The 23,086-nt window shown below is 33.3% G+C and overlaps 2 protein-coding genes across 2 annotated transcripts; both read right to left on the bottom strand.

Annotated features, from left to right (window-relative positions):
- Positions 1–2,929: 2,929 nt before the first annotated feature.
- On the bottom strand, positions 2,930–4,363 carry LOC110692027 (protein FAR1-RELATED SEQUENCE 5-like). Its single transcript, XM_021869020.1, has 4 exons — positions 4,120–4,363; positions 3,807–3,976; positions 3,524–3,670; positions 2,930–3,388 (listed from the first exon to the last, which is right to left on the bottom strand). Exons 1-4 carry the CDS (start codon positions 4,361–4,363, stop codon positions 2,930–2,932), a joined length of 1,020 nt encoding a protein of 339 aa, XP_021724712.1.
- An 8,319-nt stretch (positions 4,364–12,682) lies between these two features.
- Positions 12,683–18,709, bottom strand: LOC110691863 (cytochrome b561 and DOMON domain-containing protein At5g35735-like). Its single transcript, XM_021868831.1, has 4 exons — positions 18,068–18,709; positions 16,639–16,869; positions 14,783–15,037; positions 12,683–13,189 (listed from the first exon to the last, which is right to left on the bottom strand). Exons 1-4 carry the CDS (start codon positions 18,449–18,451, stop codon positions 12,878–12,880), a joined length of 1,182 nt encoding a protein of 393 aa, XP_021724523.1. The 5' UTR covers positions 18,452–18,709; the 3' UTR covers positions 12,683–12,877.
- Positions 18,710–23,086: the final 4,377 nt, after the last annotated feature.

Raw genomic sequence — 23,086 nt, 5'->3', positions numbered from 1 at the left:
ATTAGTGTGAGTTGTTTAATTATTTAAATATTTATACATGTTTATACTTTTTACTTTTTTTTATTTGTTAAAATATAAGGTTACAATAGTAGAAGTTGCCGACAGTGATGGCAATTCACAATTAATGGACATTGTTTATCAAGGTTTGGAGGAGTGGATGAAAATAGCTTGCAATGATTTTGATTTGTCAGAAGTGGAGCTGGTAATACTTTCTGTTTTTTTATGCTTTGAAAAATATAGATCCTTTTTTTTATGTTATAGATACCCTTTTTTTAAATGAGAGTGACTATTGAAAATTGCATAAGTATATTTTTAAAAGAGGTCACTATAATATCAAAAATGGAATCTATATGTGTTTTTTTTATTCTGACTAATGGTGGTATTATTGTTGCAGATATTTTTACCTTGTCTTTGGGGAAATCACTATTGCTTATTTGTGGTGAATTTGACTAAAGAAAAAATTCAGTTTATTGATAATCTGAATTATGATGAGGATAATCGTATCTTTTTGAAAAAGTTGTCTAGTCTCCTAGTATTACTTTCTTACTCTTCCATATTTTCACAACTAAGTTTATTGTTTATTGTTTGTATTGACTTGTTTATAGGGAACCAAATAGTCTCACTCTTTTCTTGTTTGGTGTTTTGGAGTTTATTCCGAGCATTTTTGTTTTTATTTGTTGCTGATCTTGTAGAATTTTACGGTTGTTTAGAATTTTGTTACACATTGATGAATAGATAGAACTTGCAGCAAGAAACCAACTTTTTATAAATGTTTAAATCACTTTTTTATCATCTTTGTAAGACCCTTTCTTTTTGCTATCGCATTGCTTTTGTAGCTGTTGTGATGCTTCCTGTTGTGATAGTAGGAATATGGATATCATCTGATCTGTTATTAGGATCTAATCTCTCTTGATCTTGATATGCATTTTGTGTGGTCTAAACTTTGTTAGGCAACATTGTAGCTGATAGTGAACATAAAGTTGCAGCATGGTTGTTATAATGACTCTTAATAGATCATTTAATGCGACTGTGATTTGATTATATGCGGCTTTTTTGCTAGTGTGATATGATCGATACCTTCTTTGATCAAAGGCTTACTCAATCTGGAGCTATGGTTGACTACGATTTAGAGTTTCCTACTTTGAATTGGAGATCTAGCAAAGATAATTCAGATTCTGGTGTTTATATTATAATGAGCATGCTTTTATTCAATGGAGCTGATGAGTTTAAATGTGAAATTGTAAAAACAGTTATGATTCTTCCCCTTTTAAATTATTTGTTTTACTTCTTTTTATTAATATCACAATATCTTATATTGATTACTTACTTTTTTATGCTTCAAATAGGAAGATTCTCCGGATTCAAATTGATGCATCTTTGGTGTTAACTGATATGAATGAAGCTAGATCAATTATAATTGGTAAGGTGGCTGAATTAAAACCTGATAGGTAGCGTACGTCTTCCATAAGAGGTTGAAGAAAGAAGGAAGAAAGAGATTGAAGAGAGGAAGAATAAGAATAAGCCGACTGAAGACAAAAAGAAGAAAGGAAAGGGGAAGGCTTAAGATGTCAGAACATTGTGTAACTGATTTTTTTGACTTAGTTGTGATCATAATTTTCTGATGCTAAGCAAAGTACTTTGAACATTGTATAGCTAATTAGTATTAATTCAACTTTTGTGTAGGTTATTGAATATTGGAAAAATATTCATTTTGTGTAAACAAGCATTTGCCAACATTTTATGAAAATGGTATATTGTTTGTTTAATTCAATCATTAATGTACTCTGTTATTAAAATAAAAGGTCTCTATATAACATACGAGTGACTATGTTAATGTGAAATGCTATTTTAAACTTATCTTTATAAAGGTCTTTATGTGATAATAAAGGTAACTATGTTAATATTAGAGGTTAAATATATATTGAAAAGGTTTACGATGAAATGTCACTATATTTTCATAAGTCACTATATGTTAAAATAAAGTCACTATATTATTTATAAGGTCTTTGTTTGGTTAAAAAAGGTCACTTCGTTTTCAATATTGTATAGTGTCAAAATTAAGAACTATGTTAAATTAATGGTAATTATCGTAGGTCACTATATGTTAAAATAAAGTAACTATTTTATTAATAAGGTTACTATTCTAAATATAAAGGTAACTATGTCAAAATTATGGACTATATGTTAATTAATGGTGAAAAACTAACAATATAAGGGTATGAAATAAAGATTACTATTTAGGAATAAAGATCACTATATTGTGAAAAAAAGGTTACTATTCCAAAAATTTATATCTCCAAATTAAAGGTTACTATGTCAATCATAAAAGACACTATATCATAATAATCAGTATTTAAAAGATATAAAGTTTTCAAAAATGAAATTACAAATAAAACGTAACCATGTAACAATACAGGTTACTATGACAAAATTTGGTGTTCTTAAGACAAAATTTGATGTCTTTAGACTATCAGAGCATATACTTATTATTAATATTTGGTGTTTTAGCACCAAATTCTCTATGCTTCCTCCTCTTCCCCTTTTTCATGTAGTCATAGCTTCCTGGAATCCTTTTATTTGATTGTCTTCCTTTAGTTTTTGCACGAGCTGGGTCCAGTACTTGAACAACACTAGATGAAGTTGCTTCTGAATTCTCTTCTACACCTGTAATGTTCTCAGAATGGTTGTTAGTTGAGTTTATAGCAGAAATAATCTTATCTATTGCACTTGAATCTTTTGTGAAGCTTTCTTCTAAGACTTTCCTTGCTTGTTCAAACTTGTGGCTCTTAAGGATTAGACTATAATACTTCCTCACCATGTGTAGCCGCTAGGGTGCGAAGTTGTTTAATGTCCCCTTCTTCTTTTGCTCTGCCTCCTTACTTCTCCAAACTTCAACCTTAGCCATTTTATTCCATCTGAAAAATATGTATTACTCTGGGATTTTTTCAACAGAATGCATGTGCAAGATTCTAAAGGTATGGAAGCATAACCAACCCGACTCTTCAAAATTCTTGCATGGACATTGAATTGTTTGGTTTGCTGGATCATAAGTTACTGCTTGAGTTGTGCCATCTCTGCCTTTAAGGTACACTTGGTAAACCATTTTGCCTCCATTAATCAATAGCAGTTTAGTTTGAGATTCAATGGCTAGGTTGAATTCTTCTTCAAAGTCCCTAAATAATGTATGTGTATAAACCTCAGCAGCATGTTTAAGTAAGGTAGACATCGGATAACTTGAAGTAGGAATTGATTTTTTGCTATTGAACTCATAAAAATCCTCATTCCTTCTCCAAGTCTTCACTGTCTTTTGAAATATGCTGTAGAATTCTGTCAAACTTGTCTTCTTGTTTGCTTTGAATCCCACTGCGTGATTTGTGCTCTCACTTTTCTGTGACGACAAGGTTCCCGCGGAGAAAAAGTCCTTACTTAGAGTTGTTTACCACTTATGCTTTAGTGAGTATAACCTCTTGAACCAACTGTCGTTTTTCAACTTGTACTTTGTCATCATTGAATCCTAACATACTTCAAACTGAGCTTCGTTAATACAACCACTCAAGCATTTCGTGAAAGCAGCTTTGAATGTGTCATCACTCTTCAAAACTCCAAATCTTGTTACAGCATTTTGAATCAAATGCCATAGACATAGTCTATGTCTAGTGTTTGGAAATAACTGTACATTTTTATACAGTTACTATAGTTTCACAAATGGTTACTGCATTTAAAATAGAGGTAACTAAATATAATTTCAGTATAAACATATTTAGATGTAGTAGTATTCAAAAAGTTCCTTCAAAATTAGAAATTACCTTGGGTATTGCTGCTGCCATGGCTACATCTTGGTCTGTAAACAGTGAGACAGGACATTTACCACCCATTGCCTTTTTGAAGGTCTCAAATAGCCACACAAATGACTCTATGGTCTCATCACCAATAAAAGAGCAAGCAAACATAGTGTTCTTCCAGTGGTTGTTTATTCCTACAAAGGGTGTGCAAATGAGGTTATAACGATTCGTACGTCCTATATGTGGTGTCACAGTGACATTCCCATATATTTTGTAATCTTCAAGCATCATAGAATCCCTCCAAAAAAAGTTACAAACCCTTCCATCAGCGTCCAACCTTCTCTGAAAAAGAAGTTAGGGTCTTCAGAATAAGCTTCCTGTAATTTGTCACAAACTACTTGAGAATCTCCTCCTTCAATGACCTTTATTTTCAGTTTATAACAATAATTCATGTGGTCTTTCACTGTATGACCAATAGAATCTTCTCCTCCAGCTTCATTTGACATGTAATTAAAGGATTCCATAGGTCTTAGTCCAGATTCTTGCATGGCCTCAATCGCTTGCCCTTTAATTTCAGTCATTGCACGCTCTGAATGATGGAAATGGTTCCATTGTGGTCTAGGAGTGGATGATTGTGCACCAACACATGCTGAACTATCTCAAATTGCCCCTCCTCATTCAATTTGGCTATTATCAAAGCATTACAGTTTGTCCTTGTTATTGGAACTCTCCTACTTTGTCTTGTTTTTTTTTTTAAACTGAAGAACTTTCCTCTGTCAAGAGTTCTGGAATTTTTTCCTTCTTTTTACCTGAATTTCTTAGTCCAGCTGCAGAGCATACAAAGAACTTTTTGGTGATAATATCTTTAGTTTCGGCTTTGCTTGTTTGTTTTGCTTTTCTAACACTAAAACCAACTGCAGCAGCATGTTGACAATACAATTCATGTATTTCTACAAGTGTTGCTCGAGTTTCTCCTACTAACCAACCACTAATCTCTTCATTATTATTTGCACCTGTTATTTATTTGCACCATCCATAATGATCATTTATATAGGTCAAATTGGGGATATGGCAATTGCACTCTAAAGTCTACAGTACAGCAGACATATCAGAAAAGCACTAACCATCATGTAAGTACCACATATGCAAAAATAGAAACAGGACTTACACAAAATTAATCAAGTAACTGAAACCTGCAGAATTGTTAAAATTGTAAGAAAATCAAGATAATTTTAAGAAGAAAAAAGAAATCTGAAATACAGAAAATTAATTCGGAGATATCAAAGATCAATGACCTGTACAACACCAGCAAATGGTTGGCCCCAACCATGAGAAAAAGAAAGATGAACAATGGCGATGGCAAAAAAAAAAAAGCGAATTAAGCGAAGGAGAGAGAAAGATTGGAGAAGAAGAGGAAATTAGGGTTTGAAGATGGCGAAATTGGGGGAAAATGGAGTTTGTTGCTCAAGGTTGGAGGAGAGACAAAGGTGTTCATGGTTTGTTGTTAAAGAGTACAGAGGACTGAGCGTGGGTATGTTGAGGGGAATGGGAGGGGTCGGGGTGGTGGAAAGAGAGGAGGTGAGAGCGGAGGAGGCTGGGCGTCACCGCCCGAGGGTGGGGTGCCTAACCGCTCGCAGGGGGAGGGCTGATGGTGGCTAGGTGGGGTGGGGGAGGAGTATGGTGTTTTTTAAAAAAAAAAAAATATTTTTATAACAATTTAATTATTAAAAAAAATTAAAAAAAAAACTAACTATAGTTAAAGATTTTTATTAAAATAGCACTTATCAATGGCAATCAATAATACAAGATTACCAAAGAGAATTGAAATTTTTGCAATTTACCAAAGAGAAAATGAAAATTTTGAGTGTTACCAAAGAGAATTTCCCTAAAAATTTTAGATTTTATGGTGTTATAATAATTTTTTTTAATAATTTTGTGGTGTTATAAGTCAAAAAAATCCTTTAAATTATTTCTGTTGAATTAAATAATTGAAAAAGTTTGCTTTAAAAATCCCTACTTTGCATTAGTATTGAAATTCAAGCTTAAGAGATATTTGCTTTTATTAGGCCTAACAGGCTAACAAGTTAGTAAACCTATCTCACAACAGGTCACTGAATACGTGACATCATACTTTTAGTCCAAAAAAAACCCAATAAAAACCTAAATCCCCACTAACCACCAGCCACTGTTGGCTGCAAACCTCTTCCCCAACCCCACCCCTCAAAACCACCCTCTCCCCAACCTCACCACCAAAAATGGCCCCTCTCCCCAGCTCCACCCTCGAAACCAGCCCATCTCTCTTCCCTCAGACACCACCTACCCTCGCTTCCCCCACCTCGTAACAAACCCTTTTCTTCCCTCACCCCTCAAACTGCCCCCTACCCAGGCAAAATTCACCCCATAACTGTCCCCTCCCTTTCCCCCACCCTCGAAACCACCAACTCTCACTTCCCCACCCCCATAACCATCATCCTCGAACCCTCTTCGATGTTTCCTAACAAGAGGCCCATCATTCATCTTCTACAAGTATACAAACAGGAAAATAAATGAATCAATAATAACTCACAAGGACTACATATTGCATTGAACAAGATGCATCTAACACATAATAATCACCATAACTAAAAAAAAAAAGGATTGCTCAATGATTAGTAATCTTTTTAAAATGGCATGATATCATTTTTATATAATTTAAGAGTCAATTCACCACATCCTTCCAAATCCCCAATACTCGAGTCTCATTCATTTTATTATTATTATTATTTTATTTTATTTATTTTTATTTTTAAATACCAATAACGACCCCTGTCACTACTTCATTTGTTTATTTTTTAAACTTAAAAAAAAATACATCAATGATTACCCATTCTACTTTTTTTTTTCAAGGGACTGCAATAACTTCTAATAACATTTCATTTTCCCCAAAAAAAAAAAAAAAAAAAAAAAATTAGTAACAGTTCTCTTTGTGTTATTTTCTTACACGTATAATATATGTCATGCATTAACAATTTAACACGGATATACAATTCCTTTATCAACAATTCACCATAGCACTCATCCACAACCCTTCAATTATTTACAGACGATGAAATTGTAAGGATTTAATTCTGTACTATGAACCTTGAGTTAACAGTTTTTAAACTTAACTAGTAAGGTACTACAAAGAAGAATTTGATCGATAAACAATTCTGCATTGATCCTATCCGCGGTCCAATAGCCACTTTCAAATTTGGGTACTGCTTGTAAACGGCCACAGCCAACACGTGCACTTGGCAAAGATGTATACTAGAGTTACTTCAGATTGAACAAGAAACATAGATTTAAGTACTAATTACCAAATTAAATCAACTCAAAAGAAATGTGATGAAAAAATTAATATGCAGTCATGTAACTCTGTAATTATTTCTACAAAAATGTGATTACGCAAAGGGTCCACTCTCATAAGAATCAAGTATCAAAGTATATTAAGAGAATAATTGGTTTAGGCACAAGAGAAGAAACAGAGAGGAATCTGATAAGATAGATTATTTTTACATCCTTGTTGTTTGGATGGAGCACACAAGAGGTGGGTGAATTGTGTAGGAACTAGTGTTCCAACATTTTGCGGAAATTAAAAGCGTTTAATGCTATGGATCAAATAAAAGTATAAGAGAGATTTTTGCGTGGAAACTTCTTACGCCCAATAAGAAGAAAAACCACGACCACTTGGGATTTTCAAAATCGACTTCACTATATAGGCAATACTGTTACAACCTATAGGAACTCGATAAGAATTTAAGTTCCTTTAAAATCTAAATATACCCCAAATGTTCACTATAGCTTCAATCCCGAAAACTCAATTTTAAGTCTCTACAAAAGATAACTCAACCTTTTTCTCAAATTGCAACTCAATAATATATTTAACTTTAATACATAGAAACTCAAGAACAATTAGGAACTTGGAACTTTTGGAAACTAGGAACTTGTGGTACTTACTTACGTGAAAACAAAATATATTATATGAATATCTTTTCAACTTAAGTTAGACCCATTTGAAATGACTCACTAAAGCTAGACCTGTTTGGAAAGACTCTCTAAGGTCAGACAATCTGAAAGTGAAAACAAAGCCTCTTATTTATAACGTACCCAAGCATACCCACTTCCTCCATGTTCTCTACAACTAACAATTAGTGTTCCTAAACTTTAGGAACAACCAATATCAGTATAGTGGAGAACGTGGGAGGAATTGATGAACGTGACATATGGGTAAGCATTTGAAAACTGTTTTCTTGGAGAGAAATTATACGGAGTGCTTAAATCAATGCTTGGAGAAAAAGAAAACGTTTTGTAAAATAAGGTATCCAAGATATTTATTTTCCAAAACATTTCTTTAATCAATTTAATCACAAGAATAATTTCCAGTAAAATAATTTTCAACTTAAACGTAATAAGAAGACTTGATCCAATTACAAACTCTTACAAGTTCCTTTGGATTGCCAGTAGTAAAATATCTCAACTGATTTTCCTTGAAAATAGCCAGTCAAAACAACATGATTAATTCTTGGATTTTGAAAGCTATTGAACCGAAATTAGCAGCCTCTATGCCCTATTTTGAGGAAGCAAAGAAACTTTGGGTATACTTGGAGAAGCATTTCTGTGAAGCTAATGGACCTCGCTTGCAACAATTACGTGCGGCTATCACCAGTTGTAAGCAATCGACCACCATGAGCATCGAGGACTATTACAATACTCTGATGGAGCTGTTTGATGATCTCAATCGTCAAACCTCCCCACGGGTGCGAGTGCGGCCTCTACACTTGTAACGTGGCTGCCAAGTATGAGTTAGATAAAGAGGAAGAAAAATTGCATTAATTTTTAATTGGTGTTGATGATGATCGCTACGCTATGGCACGAACTAATTTGCTTTCTCCACAACCTCTCACTACTCTTGATCGAGCATTTCAAGCATTTCTTCAGGAAAAAAGATCTCGAGGTATTGCTAAGGTCAAGGCTCAAACGATGAAGGACGAAGCCCATGTGTTCGCTCTTCCCCCTGATCGAAAGGCTGCTCAGTCGACACCTCTTGTGGATAAATCGTGGCTCTTATGTTCTCATTGCAAACGTACTGGTCATGACAACTCTGGTTGTTTTATACTCCACGGCTACCCCCAATGGTGGCTGAAAAAATATGGTAAAAAGGGGGGTGTCACATTTTCTGGTCAGGCTGCCTCGGTGCCCGGTAGTAAACCACCTGCTACTGCCGCTACTTCTGCCTCGTCTTCTGTTGCGGCTGCTGTAGATCACAGCAAGCCCACGGTCAGAGCTCATGCCGTGGGCATCCCTCTTGGCGTTGCCTCTTCCGTGCCTTCCCCGGACACTCTTTCGGCTTTGTCTGAGCTCGAACCTGAGCATGTTCGTATGTTGTTGAATATGGTTAATAATAGGCAACATGATAAGATGACCGGTGAGTGTTTTTCCTTGTCTTAGATATTCGACACCGGCGCCTCTCATCATGTTACCGGTGACGACTCTTGTTTGATGGATGTGCACTCTATCTCTCCATGCCCCATAGGTCTTCCGGATGGTGCCCATGCTATGGCTACAAAGGAGGGTCGAGTGTGTTTGGCAAATGGCATTATTCTTGAAAATGTTTTGTTTGTACCCAAAATTAAATTGCAACTTAATATCGGTGTCAAAAATGATTGATGATTCACATTGTTTTGTCCGATTCACTGACTCTTTATGTGCTATACAGGACCAAAACTCGGGGAGCCTGATTGGAGCCGGTGAACGGATAGATGGACTCTACTACTTCCGGCGAATTCCTACAGTATGTGCGGTGACGAATCCAAAGGTTTCTACATTTGAGTTGTGGCATCGTCGTACGGGACATCCGTCGGACAAAATTGTCAAGTTAGTGCCTGCTATTAGTGCTAGTTCTAGTAGTAAATTTTTGAATAAAGCTTGTGAAATTTGTACTCAAGCTAAACAATCACGGGATAATTTCCCTGATAGTGATAGTAGAGCTAGTCGTATTTTTGAAATGATACATTGTGATTTATAGGGTTCGTATAAGACACCTTCTACTTATGGTGCTCACTATTTTTTTACTATTGTTGATGACTATTCTAGAGGTGTTTGGGTTTATTTGTTGAATGACAAAACTGAAGTTTATTCTTCTTTTTGTTCTTTCTTTGCTATGATAAAATGTCAATTTGATGTCACTGTGAAATGTGTACGAAGTGATAATGGTACGGAGTTCAAACCCATGCTACCCTATTTTAATGAACATGGCATTGTTTTTAAACTTCTTGTATTGGTACACCTCAACAAAATGGTCGGGTAGAGCATAAACACCAACATATCCTAAATGTTAGTCGTGCTTTGATGTTCCAAGGTAAATTGCCAATTACTTTTTGGGGAGACTGTGTCCTTGGGGAGGTTTATTTGATTAATCGTACTCCATCCCGCTTGCTAGCTAATAAAACCCCATATGAAATTATTTTTGGCAAACAACCTAATTTTGATGAATATGGGTGTTTGGGTGTCTCTATTTTGCTCATAATAAAAAATCTAAGGGTGATAAATTTGCTCCTCAAAGTCGAAAGTGTGTGTTTGTGGGTTATCCTCATGGATTATCTCAGTCGGAAGTGCCGCCATTGTTGTCCTAGTTCGAGCTTTAGCTCTAGAAGCACAGTAAGCTATATTTGTGATTTTGTATTCTTATTATTCGTTTTGTGAAGCTTGTTGGGGAGATATATTAGTGTCCAAGTTTTGTGGCACGGAAATCTATAATTTGAAGCCCACGTAGGTAGGGCTGACCAAAATAATTTGAAAATCCGAAAACTCAAATTGTTATCAAACTGAAAATTAGGGTACTTGTTCTGATACCACAATGGTTTGGGTAGCCGATCCGATGATTTGTTATCGGGTACAGTTATTGGGTATCATTTTAAAATTAACAATTACCCGATCCGATCCGATCCGATAAGCAATTTTTTCTTTTTTTTTTTCCGTACTCAAATCTATTTATCCAAAATCTAAACTCTTACTTTACTTCATAATCACTTCATAATTTAAATGATTAGTAATATTATTGGTAATTTGGTCATGATCATGTGGTATTATTGTTAATTAATCTTGAATGATATCATAATAACCATATTATAAAGTCTAAATTTTCATTATTGGATATCATATTGGGTACCCAATAATCGATCCGAAAATCTGGGTACCCAAACTTTCGGTTCGGTTAATGGATATCATTTTTAGTGTTATTGGTTATCGGGTACCTGAACCGATAGTGTTAACGATACGGGTACCCGACCCATGCTCACCTCTACACGTAGGTTATGGCCCTGTTTGGCGGTAGCTTTATAAGTAGCGGTTAACATTTGGATTAAATTAAAACACTGGTAGGAAAAAATAAGTGTGTCCAATAAGGTACCGTTTTATAAAGCGGTTAGTGGTAGAGGTAGCGGCATTTAGGCAGCTTTTGTCAAACGTTAAAAATATATTAGCGTTTGAAAGGTAGCGGGTAGCTTTTGACAAATTTTGTTTACTTTTTAAGCATTATGCATGTATTTTTACTGTATTTTAACATTTCAATCGCTATTTTTGCCAAACACTGATACTATTACCCTCTATATTGACAGCTAACCTCTACCCACTACTAATTAATAGCTACTCGTTACTCTAACAGGTACCCGCTACTTGACCGCTAAAAGCTACCCGCTACCGCTAGTTTTGCCAAATAGAACCTATAGATGATTAAGGATTTTGGCGGATTTTGGACATAAAGCCGGCCCGGCCCAACATTATGGGCTTAATTTTTTTTATAGGTAATTAGAGTTTATTCTAATCTCATTAGAGGTAATTTGGGATGGAGATTCTATCTTCGGCTTCCCCCAACTCCCAAAAGGCCAAATCTATTAATCTTGGTAGTGTTGAAATATTGAATCAAAGGTGAGTGCAGTACATATCATGCTATTGGGAATTCGAGATGGATTTTAATATTATAATATCATACTAAATACTAAATAATTTTCAGTAGCTTGTATATGAAACAATTTAAGTTGTTTGCAATAACTATGAATATGTTAAAGACAAAACAAAATACATTTTTGTTATACAAGTAACTAAAAATGAACACATTCTATGCACTTAGCAAATTTTTTACATAAAACAAAATGTAATTGAAAAATACAAATTATTGAAATCGAGAAAGAGCCTCAACCCATTGGTTAGTTTAGTTTGACTCCAAACATTTAAAGTCATTTTCAACTAAATTTAAAATTAAGGCAATCTTAGAAACTTAGAAATTGATCACAAACCCTAAGACGTTTTTTATATTCTTAAGTCAATTTAAGTTTCATTGGTTTTTTACATGCAAAGTTGAAGCTCAAATGTGAGCTTTATTATTGTTGATGCCCAAGATGGGTAACCTTTAGTTTGAAACAATTTGCATTCACCACCATTACTCGAATCGAAGGTAAATCGAGCAATAGGTTTGAAAGTCATGGCTAACTATGACCACAAGTGTCCCTTCATATTTTACCACCATTACTTGTCTAGCTCAATGCTTGCGTTTTCTTCTTTTTTTTTAATTTTTTTATTTTATCGTTAATAAAACATTCTCACAACAAAATTTGATTTCATGTCTTGCATAGGTTCTACTATGTACTTTAAACAATTAGAATAAATGACATCCACTCTTCACTAAAAAAATATCCAAGCTGTATAATTTGGTACATGCGTACATCATCTAATTAAATTTGTTGACAATTTTAGAGAGAGGTTGATGGCTTAAAAAGAAAGTGCACAATTTTAATCCATATATATAAAAATAGCTCATCACTAAGTTAAAAAAAGGAGGGAGGAGGAAAAAAAATGTGTGCAAGAGCACAAAAGGCAATGGATCGGACCAAAACTATCATAGTAATAAAAACAATCAAATATGCCCTATAACTCACTGGCAACAATAATACAAAAGGGATTTAAAAGAAGAAAAAGAAGAATAAAATATTCAAAATCTGTAGTTTATAATACAACCTATAATAATAAGCCTAAAGATGAAACAAACGTATAGAAAAATTTACAAAACAGCAGCATGCAGTCTATGCATAACTATTAGTAAATCCATTGGTTCCATTAGCATGGTGACCATGTTTCTGTTGATCAGTCTTCTTCTTCTTGTACCCGATGGTCCACGTAAATGCCTCCAATACAAGAGCGATGGCTCCCAAAGCAATGAGGATGCCTGAGTAGATTCTCTTCCATTTCTTCTCTGGCATCAACACTTTGTCGAATCCTTGGTAGATGTTGATGATACTCAAGATGATCACGATGTATCCAATGCCGTGATGGTAGACCTTCCAGTACAATCTGTACTTGTGGTCTTTGTTTGGCCTTAGAAGTAGGGCGAAGACCTGAAATTCAAAGAAATCGAAACTATGTCAAAACGATTTCTCTCCTACCCCAATTGTGTGACAAGTAGGTTCAGATGTTTGTACATATATAGTCGTAATTTAACATTAAGTTGACGAGTATCTTAGGTTTTACAAAAAAAGTAACAAGAAAATCCTCTTTTGTATTAAAAATTTATGAATTCTATTCAAATTTCGAAAAAATATAAAAATTATCAAATTCGCAAAGTCCACCCCTTTTAATAAGAGAGGACAAAACATGGGGGGGTACACATACATATCCTATACAATATATAGAGACTATAAAAACGAGTTTTCTAGTACGGCGCAATCTGAAGTTTATTATGATTTGAACATATTAGTCAACTAACACAAACAAATTCTCCTATTGTTCATGGAAAATGTCTTATGGTATGATTATTAAATTGTTGAGTTAATATAAGTCCTAGAAGTCCACAACAAGAAGAAGCTTCCAAAGTGTTGAATATAGAAATCAATTCTATCTTAGATTTTGAGCCAAGATACATACGAGTACTTAGAAAATGAAACAAAAGAACGTATCAACCAATATTTGAAGTTAGAAAATGACTGTTAGGTAGACTTAGAATTCTTTGACTTTGGTAGTTGGTACTACTTTAAACAATATCAATATGATACTTTTTCAAACCCCTTTTTTTTCCATTGTAGTGCCATTGTTTTAACTTTTAAGGAAGTATCATATTTATGTTCCGTGGTAATTTGATAAATTTTGCAAATGAAAATTAATCACCTCAGTCCATTGTCTTCTTATTTTACTGTTTAAAAAAATTGTCAAAGCTAAATGAGACATTTATTTGGAAACCAATAGAGTATATCAATATATACTATGTACTGTACATAAAATTGTTAATAGAAGAAAATAAAAAGAAAGATATTCTATGGTAATTCTAGAATAAGGGTGTTAGGTGGTGATGTTTTATCTAGACTAGAAAACTTTACTCGTATATTTTTTTGCAAGTAGTAGTAATAAAAAATGGACCGGCATTAAAAGACATAAATTTACATTAAAACCAAAATTGACAATCTAAAAGCTAGACGTCAGAAGTTCCTACGAACTCTACCTTGAAATTTTATGATTTATGGAACATACCGTGTTAGTTGAGTTAACTTACCTACCTGGCCCCATAAATGTGGCAACTTAGTCAAAAAAGCTATGCATTATTCATCACTTTCCATATAATTTATGTTACGTGTTCTTACATGAATTTTCTAATGTATCAATATTTATAGTCCATTACAAGTCTCTAGAAGATAGAAAGATAAAAATTTTGAACTATATTTTGTATCAATAATGTATCAATAAAGTGAAATGATATTGATTCTCATACACGTAGAGTAACAAGTACTTGAATTTTCTAACATGTCATTACTTAATGTGCAGAGTTCTACGAGATGATTTTTTAGCTGATAAGACTATCTCTTTATATATACAATCTCTTTATCTATACAACAGTGTTTTAGCCGGCTAATGTCATATACGAAGTATAACTTTAATCATAACAGGTTGAGATGATGTAATATATCAATTCGAATAAAGATAAGAGAAGTAAGTTAAACCTGAAGAGTGGCGAGGCAGAAAAGAGCGATCCCAATGTTACGGTGGACGTGGTAAACAATACCCGCAGATTGACTGCCAAGTTTAAGACCAGTACCCCAACCAGCAACTCCGATGATATAAGCAGAGATTTGGCAAGTTATATGAAGGTAGAACCATGCTGGATCTGCTGATGGGAACACCTTCACGTACCTTGCGATTATAGCTCCCAATGGCATTAAAATTCCCCAACTAATTGCATTCAAAACTCCATGTGTCTGCAATTAACACCCACAATTTAATTATGATTATCCAATTTGCTTGATATTATTATACACTCAGATCCACGCTTAAACTTTATGACGATGCTATAATTACGAAAAGTATTTAACATACCTTTCATGCGACATCTATTATTATATACAAACTCTCAAATAACATGATAACAATTTAAAAAAACCAAATTATATTGTTACCTTAGTACCAAGTACCAACTATTACCATATCTTAACAATTCTATTCTTTGCCTAGAATTAGAGGTCTCTTTGACCTTTGTTGACTATATAAATCTTTGACTTTGTCGAATACATAAAATTTGAAAGAAATTATAAATTTAACATGTGAATCGATACATCATTGAAAACAAAAAAATGAATGTATTGACTAAAAAAAAGTCTTAAGAATTAAATAACCACCATTAAGATGTTCAAGTGTCAAGTCTTTCAAAAGAAATGATTTCTATGTTTTCACATCAACATCATGCTTATTGATGGTGGGTGAACAATAACATTCTTTTCTTTGTCTAGTTCAAAACGCTGATGGAATGATTTTTTCAATATCAAAGCGTGTGATGTTCCGACAACGAAATAAGCTTCTTACATATATTCGAGTGCATTTATTAAAAGGTACTAATATATATGAAAATATATAATAATCTTTGCTCTAAATGCACCTGGATGCATAGTAAAATTATCAATTAAAGAAAAAAAATATATAATTCAAGCACCTAATTCTAAGCGCATCCAAATACATAATAAAAATTATTCCGATAAAAATAATGCGCAATAAAGAAGCAAAAGAAAAAGTGATGAAAAAAAGAGCATGTCGTTGTTGACACGAAAATAGCTCACCAACCAAAAGATCAAATAATTTGTTTTCATAATTTTTGCATGTTAGTACGAGGCAGTGGTTACACTTACACATGTTAGCCCCAAATTTGTTCGCTTAATTCTAATCATTTCATCATGATCAAAGACTACCAAACACATGTGCTAAGGTTACAACTCACAAAGTAGGCATTATTACTTTAATCTCCTTTATTAGAACTAAATAAGTTTGAATAATCTATTTTAGTTAATTGTATATCGATGATGGAAGAAGACAAAGAACTATTATATTGATAGTGTAACGCCTAATTATAAAATTAAATTTTTTTATTGTAACATTCAAATTGGCTAAAACGTCTTATATTTTGAAACCAAATGAGTAATACAATACTTAATTAATGTGCTTAAGTATGCTTGACAACTAAAAACTTATGCATTAATTTATAACATTAGAAACAAGCAATAACATAATGCTAATTGACTCTTTCAAAGATATACGCTAGAATTGAATAAGCTTTAATAAGAGAAGAGTAGGTAAGTTGGTTGAAATTTCAAAAGAGGTAGGAACTAGATTAATCCCAACTAGCTTAGGGGCTTTTTTCGTTTTTTTCTTTAACTTTGTGTAAATTTGTAATGGCATTAGACAATTTTCTTTGTAACGAGTCAATAAAAGGTCTGGTCATGTATTTTTGAACACCCCTACAGCTTTATGAGGTCGATTGTATTAGAAGCGAGTATAAAAACGAGTGGGAGTAATGAAATTGAAAACTTACATTCTTTTGTTTAAGTCTTTGAATAGTTGCACCACCTGCAGTGGCTTGGCCAGAGAGGAAGTTAATAGAGCCAGAGGATTTTTTGTTAGCACTATGAAGATTATGCTGCCCCGGACTACCTCCGCTCACTGGGCCCACTTGCCACACCTGGTTCACCGTCGTCCTTGGTGGTTGAATAGTTGCAAATATTGTCATCTCATTGGTCCCACTAGTCGCCGATAAGTTGCTCACCTGAATTATAGTTGTACCATCATATGAATTAGTCGAGTTACCAATTTTATTATATACCGTACATATAAGTATCTAATAATCACATATTGTAGACAATACATCATCCATATAACCATAGTGTTTACAAAAGTCACCAATTATTAGCACCCGAATAAATAAATAAATAAATAAATAAATAAATAAATAATAATTAAAATTACACTTTGTGTTATAACAAACAATGTAATTTAAACAAGTAATGTAACAATTATGTCTCCACTATAATAACGAGTAAAGAGTATTCTGTTTCTTCCTCTAGATGAGCTAGGCTGTCCATTCCAATCAAACAGGGCGGCTAGTGATCATTTTGATTGATTCTAAAATTAAACGCTAGTCAATTCAATAACATGCACATAAGGAATAAATAGCTGGTTTTTATTATTGCAAATCAAATCTTTTTTTTTTTTCCTATTGTTGATGATAACATAAAAATAACCCAGATACCAAATCACATTTTCTTTTTTCTAACTCCATAATCAAGAAATTACCTGTAAAATTTAGATTTTTCTTCCATTGAAAAAGTATTGTATTTTAAAAATAATTCAATGCTAACTTTTAAAACTTTGTATTGACCTTTACCCAATTGTACCGCAATATCATCATAGTGTAACACTTACATCATCCTAAAGCAACAACTTATTAAAAATAATAATTAAAATATAAAAAATCTTTGTTTGACTGATATTTAACATTAAAATCACAATAAATTATTATTAATTCTTCATGGGAAATTCATATTCTTTTATTTTATAATACTTCGGAATAACTCATACACGTTTCTAATATTGACAAAGTGACAATTTATTTTAGGCATAACTGGTAGTATCTTGTGCACTACTCTGTAATCAAACAAGATTATTTCTTTTTCCCAAATATCTACTTGTACCTTGTGATCAAATGGAGAAAAAAAGCAAAGTAATTTTGTCACTCAGGCTTTTGATACCGTCCAACTCAGTTAAAAAACTAACCCAGATAATTGACGATCACGATTAATTTAAATACTCTATTAATTTTTTTACAATGAATTTTTTACTAAATTAATCCGTTCAAAATTGTAATGAATATTTAAAAACTAAATAAACACAATTAATTTTCATTGGGATTAATAATAGAAAGAAAATAGATAATTGAAAAACTAAAAAGGAGTAATAGTAAATACCCGGAAACTGATGCTACTTTCAGCAAGAGAGGTGGCAGTAGAAGTAACAGAAGATGTGTAGGCGTGAACGCTGCTGCTGGAAGAATTTTGGTAGGCAACCAAAGCCTGAGCCCCAACCATGCCGGACCCAGTCGGGTTAAGGGCCCACGCGATCCAGTTCGAGGTCGGGCTAACCCCGGTGGTTCGGAAGGCGATGTTGGCGGTGCGGGCTGTCGAATCATAGGTCCAATATAAGAATGAATTCAATTCAGGGAGATCACTACAACTGCTGTATTGTTGGTTGTTTGTAAAGGTGTGTGCTCTACATGCTGTTTGTGCTATTGCCGTTGTGACTAGGAAAGATATTGATAGTATTAACAACGAAAGTCTCGTTGTTGATCCCATCTTCCACTGATTGAGTAATCGGATATGAATCAGTTTTATCGGGAAGGCGGGCGAGTGCTAGAATGGGGGTTGTGGGTCTATAGAGAGAGAGGGGAGAGTAATTGGGTAGAGGACCAAAATAAAGGGAGGATGTTTTGATCAAGGGAAAGAAGGGGTGGAAAGTGGAATTATATAGAGATTGTAATGAAAAGGGGGTGTAGGAAAAAGGAAGGTTCTATTGGTTTGTGTGTTGGGTTTGGTGAGGGTAGGGAGTTTTGATTGAGTTATAGGCATGAAGAAGAGTTGGAGTAGTTGACCAATTCTTGCTACTAGTGTTTTGGAATTAAAGGAAAGCTTTGGTCTTTGGTGGGGAAGGCCGAGACCCAAACATAATTCACAACTACCCGTTTTTATATTTTACTAATAATTTAATCTCTCTTTTAATTTATAAAGTTATGTTTAGTTCAACTTAAATAAATGGAAAAAGAAATATGCAACCCTGCATATAAAAAAAATTAAAAGTGGAAATAATAACAATAAATTCCCAACTTAATACTCGTACTAAAAAACGAAATATATTAAGTGCTTATATGCAGTACTTATTTAGCATTACCCTAAATAAATTGATATCAATTTATTTTAGAAATAACAAATAGATCAGACCATACCAGATTAAACCAAACCAATTTTTCTTTTTTTCTTTTTTTTTTTTTTTTGTGGTTATTTATCTTTATTTTTGTAATAAAAAATTATGAAAGTTTTATATTCAGAAAGTACTTAATAATAGGAATCTCATTTGATAAATTTTATCCTACAAATAAGTGTACAAATTTTGTCCAAATTTGAAAATCAAATCAGATAAGACCACATCATATTAAATTAAATTAGGAAAATCCATACCAAATCAAATCATGTGAATTGAATATAGTCTAAGTACTCGTAATACACATATAAATTAATACGACGGTGTTTAGCCAATAAAAAGTGAATATAAAAAAAAGATTGATAATACATGAAATCTAAAAAAAGAACTACTTGCAATAAAATTTATAAAAAATAAAATAAAATAAAAAATAAATTAAAATAAAAAAATTAACAAGACTTATATTTTAAAGACAAGATTTTTGGGTAAGATAAAACCTAATTTGATCCTAGGGAAATTGCCAAATTTAAAGATTACCTTACAAAAAAAATAAAGTAACTGCTAAATTGAAGGGAATGGTGAACCCTAAAGAGAAATTTTAAAATCTATAATATATTCCCTCCGTATTTTATTACTTGCTTCATTTCTCCATGTGCGAAGCTTTAGAAGAATTAGTAGAAAGTAATAAAATAGAATGAGAGTGAGATTAGTGGAAAAATAAAAAAGTTCTAAAAAAACAAAAGTGGATATAGGGCAAGTGGGGAGAGAAATAATAAAATATTGTTAAAAGTTTTTAAAAAAGAATGTGGGGCAAGTAATAAATCCAGAGGGGGTAATTTAAATAATTATGGAAGGATTATCTAATAATTTTATTGATAATGAATCTTTAATGCCTATACGGACACTTTAGAATCCTCAATTTATAATTTGATCTAAAAGCTTTTTTTATCCATCCTATTTATATTAGGATTTTATTTGCCCTCATTTTATTTGTTATGAGTTATGACTGACTCCACAAGGTACTCGTACTATTTATTTGCAGATTTGCTTATACAGTAGTTGTCATTGAGAGTTTACAAGGTATATTAGAATGTGGGAAATTATTTTAGGACAAATTAAAATATAATTATGGCTTATTATTTTGGGTTAGGGGTGTATTTAATTTTTTTTAATTATTAATAATAACATCTTGAAAAACTTCTAATATAATTAATATGGATTTCCCGAAAAAAAAAAATAAAAAAATAAAAAAATTAATATGGATTTAATGTATTTTGACTTTATAATTTAATTGATGCATTCTATCAAAAAAAAAAAAAAAATTAATTGCTGCATGTTTTTGAAAGTCCAGGTCAACAAATCCAATCACAAAAGATACTACTCGTAATAAACTAATAATCATGCTTGCTATTACAGACTTACAGTATAATTTTGAGATGACAATTTTTTTTTTTTTTCCAATGAAAATAAAGACTACTTGTATAATGTATTTTCTATTTCTAAATTCAGCTCAATATATATTTACTCATTCAAGAAGCTTTATTTTGGAATGGTACGGAAGGATTTTAAGGAAGTATGCCTAACAAACTATCAACCAATAAAAAGTCAAAGTTATACGTACACTTTGATGATTTTTAAAAGGGGAAGTCGAGTTTTGTATTTGTCCCCCAACTTTGTTAATTTTTTATTTTTTTTATTATTTGTTTTAATGATAAGATAAAAATCATTAGGAAGCCCTTCTCACGAGGGGTATTCCTAATTTGTCAGTCGAAAGAATAGAAAACAAACTAGAATTATTACAATTATCAATATCCATACTATTAGAAACTAAATGACCTACATTAGCAATCCAATCCGCTGCGTGATTTGCCTTTTGATAAATATGTTGGATACTCCAACTTTGAAACCGAGTGAGAAGAGAATGAGTGTCTTTGATAATATGCTCGATCTGCGTGCTAAGGGACTGTCCAAATGCCTTTTATAGCGTTGATGACTAGCAAATTATCACCTTCAATTTGGATGTTTTGAATGCCACATTGAATAGCTAGTTGTACTCCTTTATGAAGAGCTATATAGCTTCAGCTATATATGAAAGCTTTGTTGTTGCCGAGGTTGAAGGTAGATGCCTTGATGAGTGCTCCGCTGCTATCTCTGATGATGACTCCTACTGCTGCTGAATTGTTGCGAACTGCCTGTCGAAGCTGAGTTTGAAGAAGTTGATGGGAGGAGGCTTCCATGATACAAGGATAGAAGATGGGGAGAGTAAATTAGAAGAATAGATCCGAGATCTCGGAAAGGGAGATCCCATAGAGGAAAAGGTATCTAAGAGGCATCTTTGGTGCCACTCATTGAACGCAGATTGTGTTTGATAGTAGATTCTAAAAATGTCAAAGGTCTTACTGCGGAAGATAACAACATCCGTTCTTTCCAAATACTCCAAATGAGGAAAATAAATTTCCTTAATGTGTTTGGGTGTTTTCTAAGAAACAGAAAATTTTCTGTTAAACTAACAAAGGAGATTGTACAATCTAGTTTTTATTAAAGGAAGAGTCCACAATTCTCTAGTTTTTGATCAATTGAGGAAAAGATGTTCAAGTGTTTCATTTTTTTATTTTTTTTTTTATTTTTGACAATAGCAAATTTCCAAAACAAAACAAACTACAAATAATTAGAAAGGATAACATAGCATCTCCAAGCTATGTCGTCTGCCCTTTGCACTTGGTCTCTATAAACTTTTAAAATTGTGCATTTTTGGAACGAGGCACGCACTTCCCTTATTTCCTTAATCATCTAAGTGATCAAAACATCCTTACCTAGTCTGTCTTGTAGGTTGTTAAGGAGAGAAATAGAATCTGAGAGGATGAGGATCCCCTGCTTACCTTTAGATCGAGCCCATTTCATTGCTTCCGGGCAAGCCCATACTTCACATTGGAGTGTTGACGCTGCCGCACCATGTCTACTACCCTCATTTGCCCCGTTGTCATGGTCACTTCCCATGATTTCCCAACCAATCCCTGCCCTTATCGTCTTCTTATCCCATGACTCATCTACTCCCACAATGAAGTTGTCATATCCATCTCTTTCTTTTCCCAATTGCACAGAATTGAACCCAAGATTTCATTTTGATGATTGCAAATCGGGCAAATTTTAAGCGGGATAATGTTCCTTTTATGAAGAGTATCTCTGACACCCCAACTTTGTTAATGCATATGTTAATTCACTTCATAGATTTGTGCTAAGACTCTTACTCCCTCCGTGTTTTAATATTTTCTCTATTTGCACTTTTGCATTATTTATTACTATGACTAATAATTCGTAATTTATATATACCTAAAAATATAGTCTTGTGGATATTTGTTGGAATCGTCTCATTTAATAGATTTTTAATTTTCAATTTTTATAATTTAAACTTATTGATAATTAAAGATACTACTGATTAAAGATTTGTATTGGCATACTTGTCTAGGAGAAATGGAGCAAGTAGTAAAATACGGAGGGAGTAACTGCTAAAGCTTCAAACCTTTTATATTCCAACGTGTTTTGTGTGCGGCTAGCCACACCATGTGGCCGCTTGTAAAAGAACGAAATAACCCCTATAACACTGATCGAGTAACCCCTGCAACACTGACCGAATAATCCCTATAACACTGACAAAGTAATCCCTGCATTACTGACAAGTAACCCCTATAATACTAACGAAGTAACCCCCATCACTACTAGAAATAGGCCGTTTTCCGACAGAACCGTTCCGATTGACCTAAATTCCGTCGGAAATTTTGAATTTTCCGATGAATTTGGATCCTTCAGAATATTCTGTCGGAAAAGGTATTTTCCGAGGGAAATTCCCTCGAAAATATTTCGACGGAATTTATTTCCCTCGGAACAGGTTAAAACAACATAGGATCCTTTGCATTGTTATTCACAAAACCAGGAACAAAGGAGAGAGAAAAAAAGAACGGGAGAAAGAGAAAGAGGAAGAGCGCTCCCAGATCCGCCGCCACCACCGGGTTCCA

This window comes from Chenopodium quinoa, unplaced genomic scaffold (genome assembly GCF_001683475.1).
Source record: "Chenopodium quinoa cultivar QQ74 unplaced genomic scaffold, ASM168347v1, whole genome shotgun sequence".
In the NCBI taxonomy this organism is placed as follows: domain Eukaryota; kingdom Viridiplantae; phylum Streptophyta; class Magnoliopsida; order Caryophyllales; family Amaranthaceae; genus Chenopodium; species Chenopodium quinoa.
This window is presented reverse-complemented; position numbering and strand designations above follow the sequence as displayed.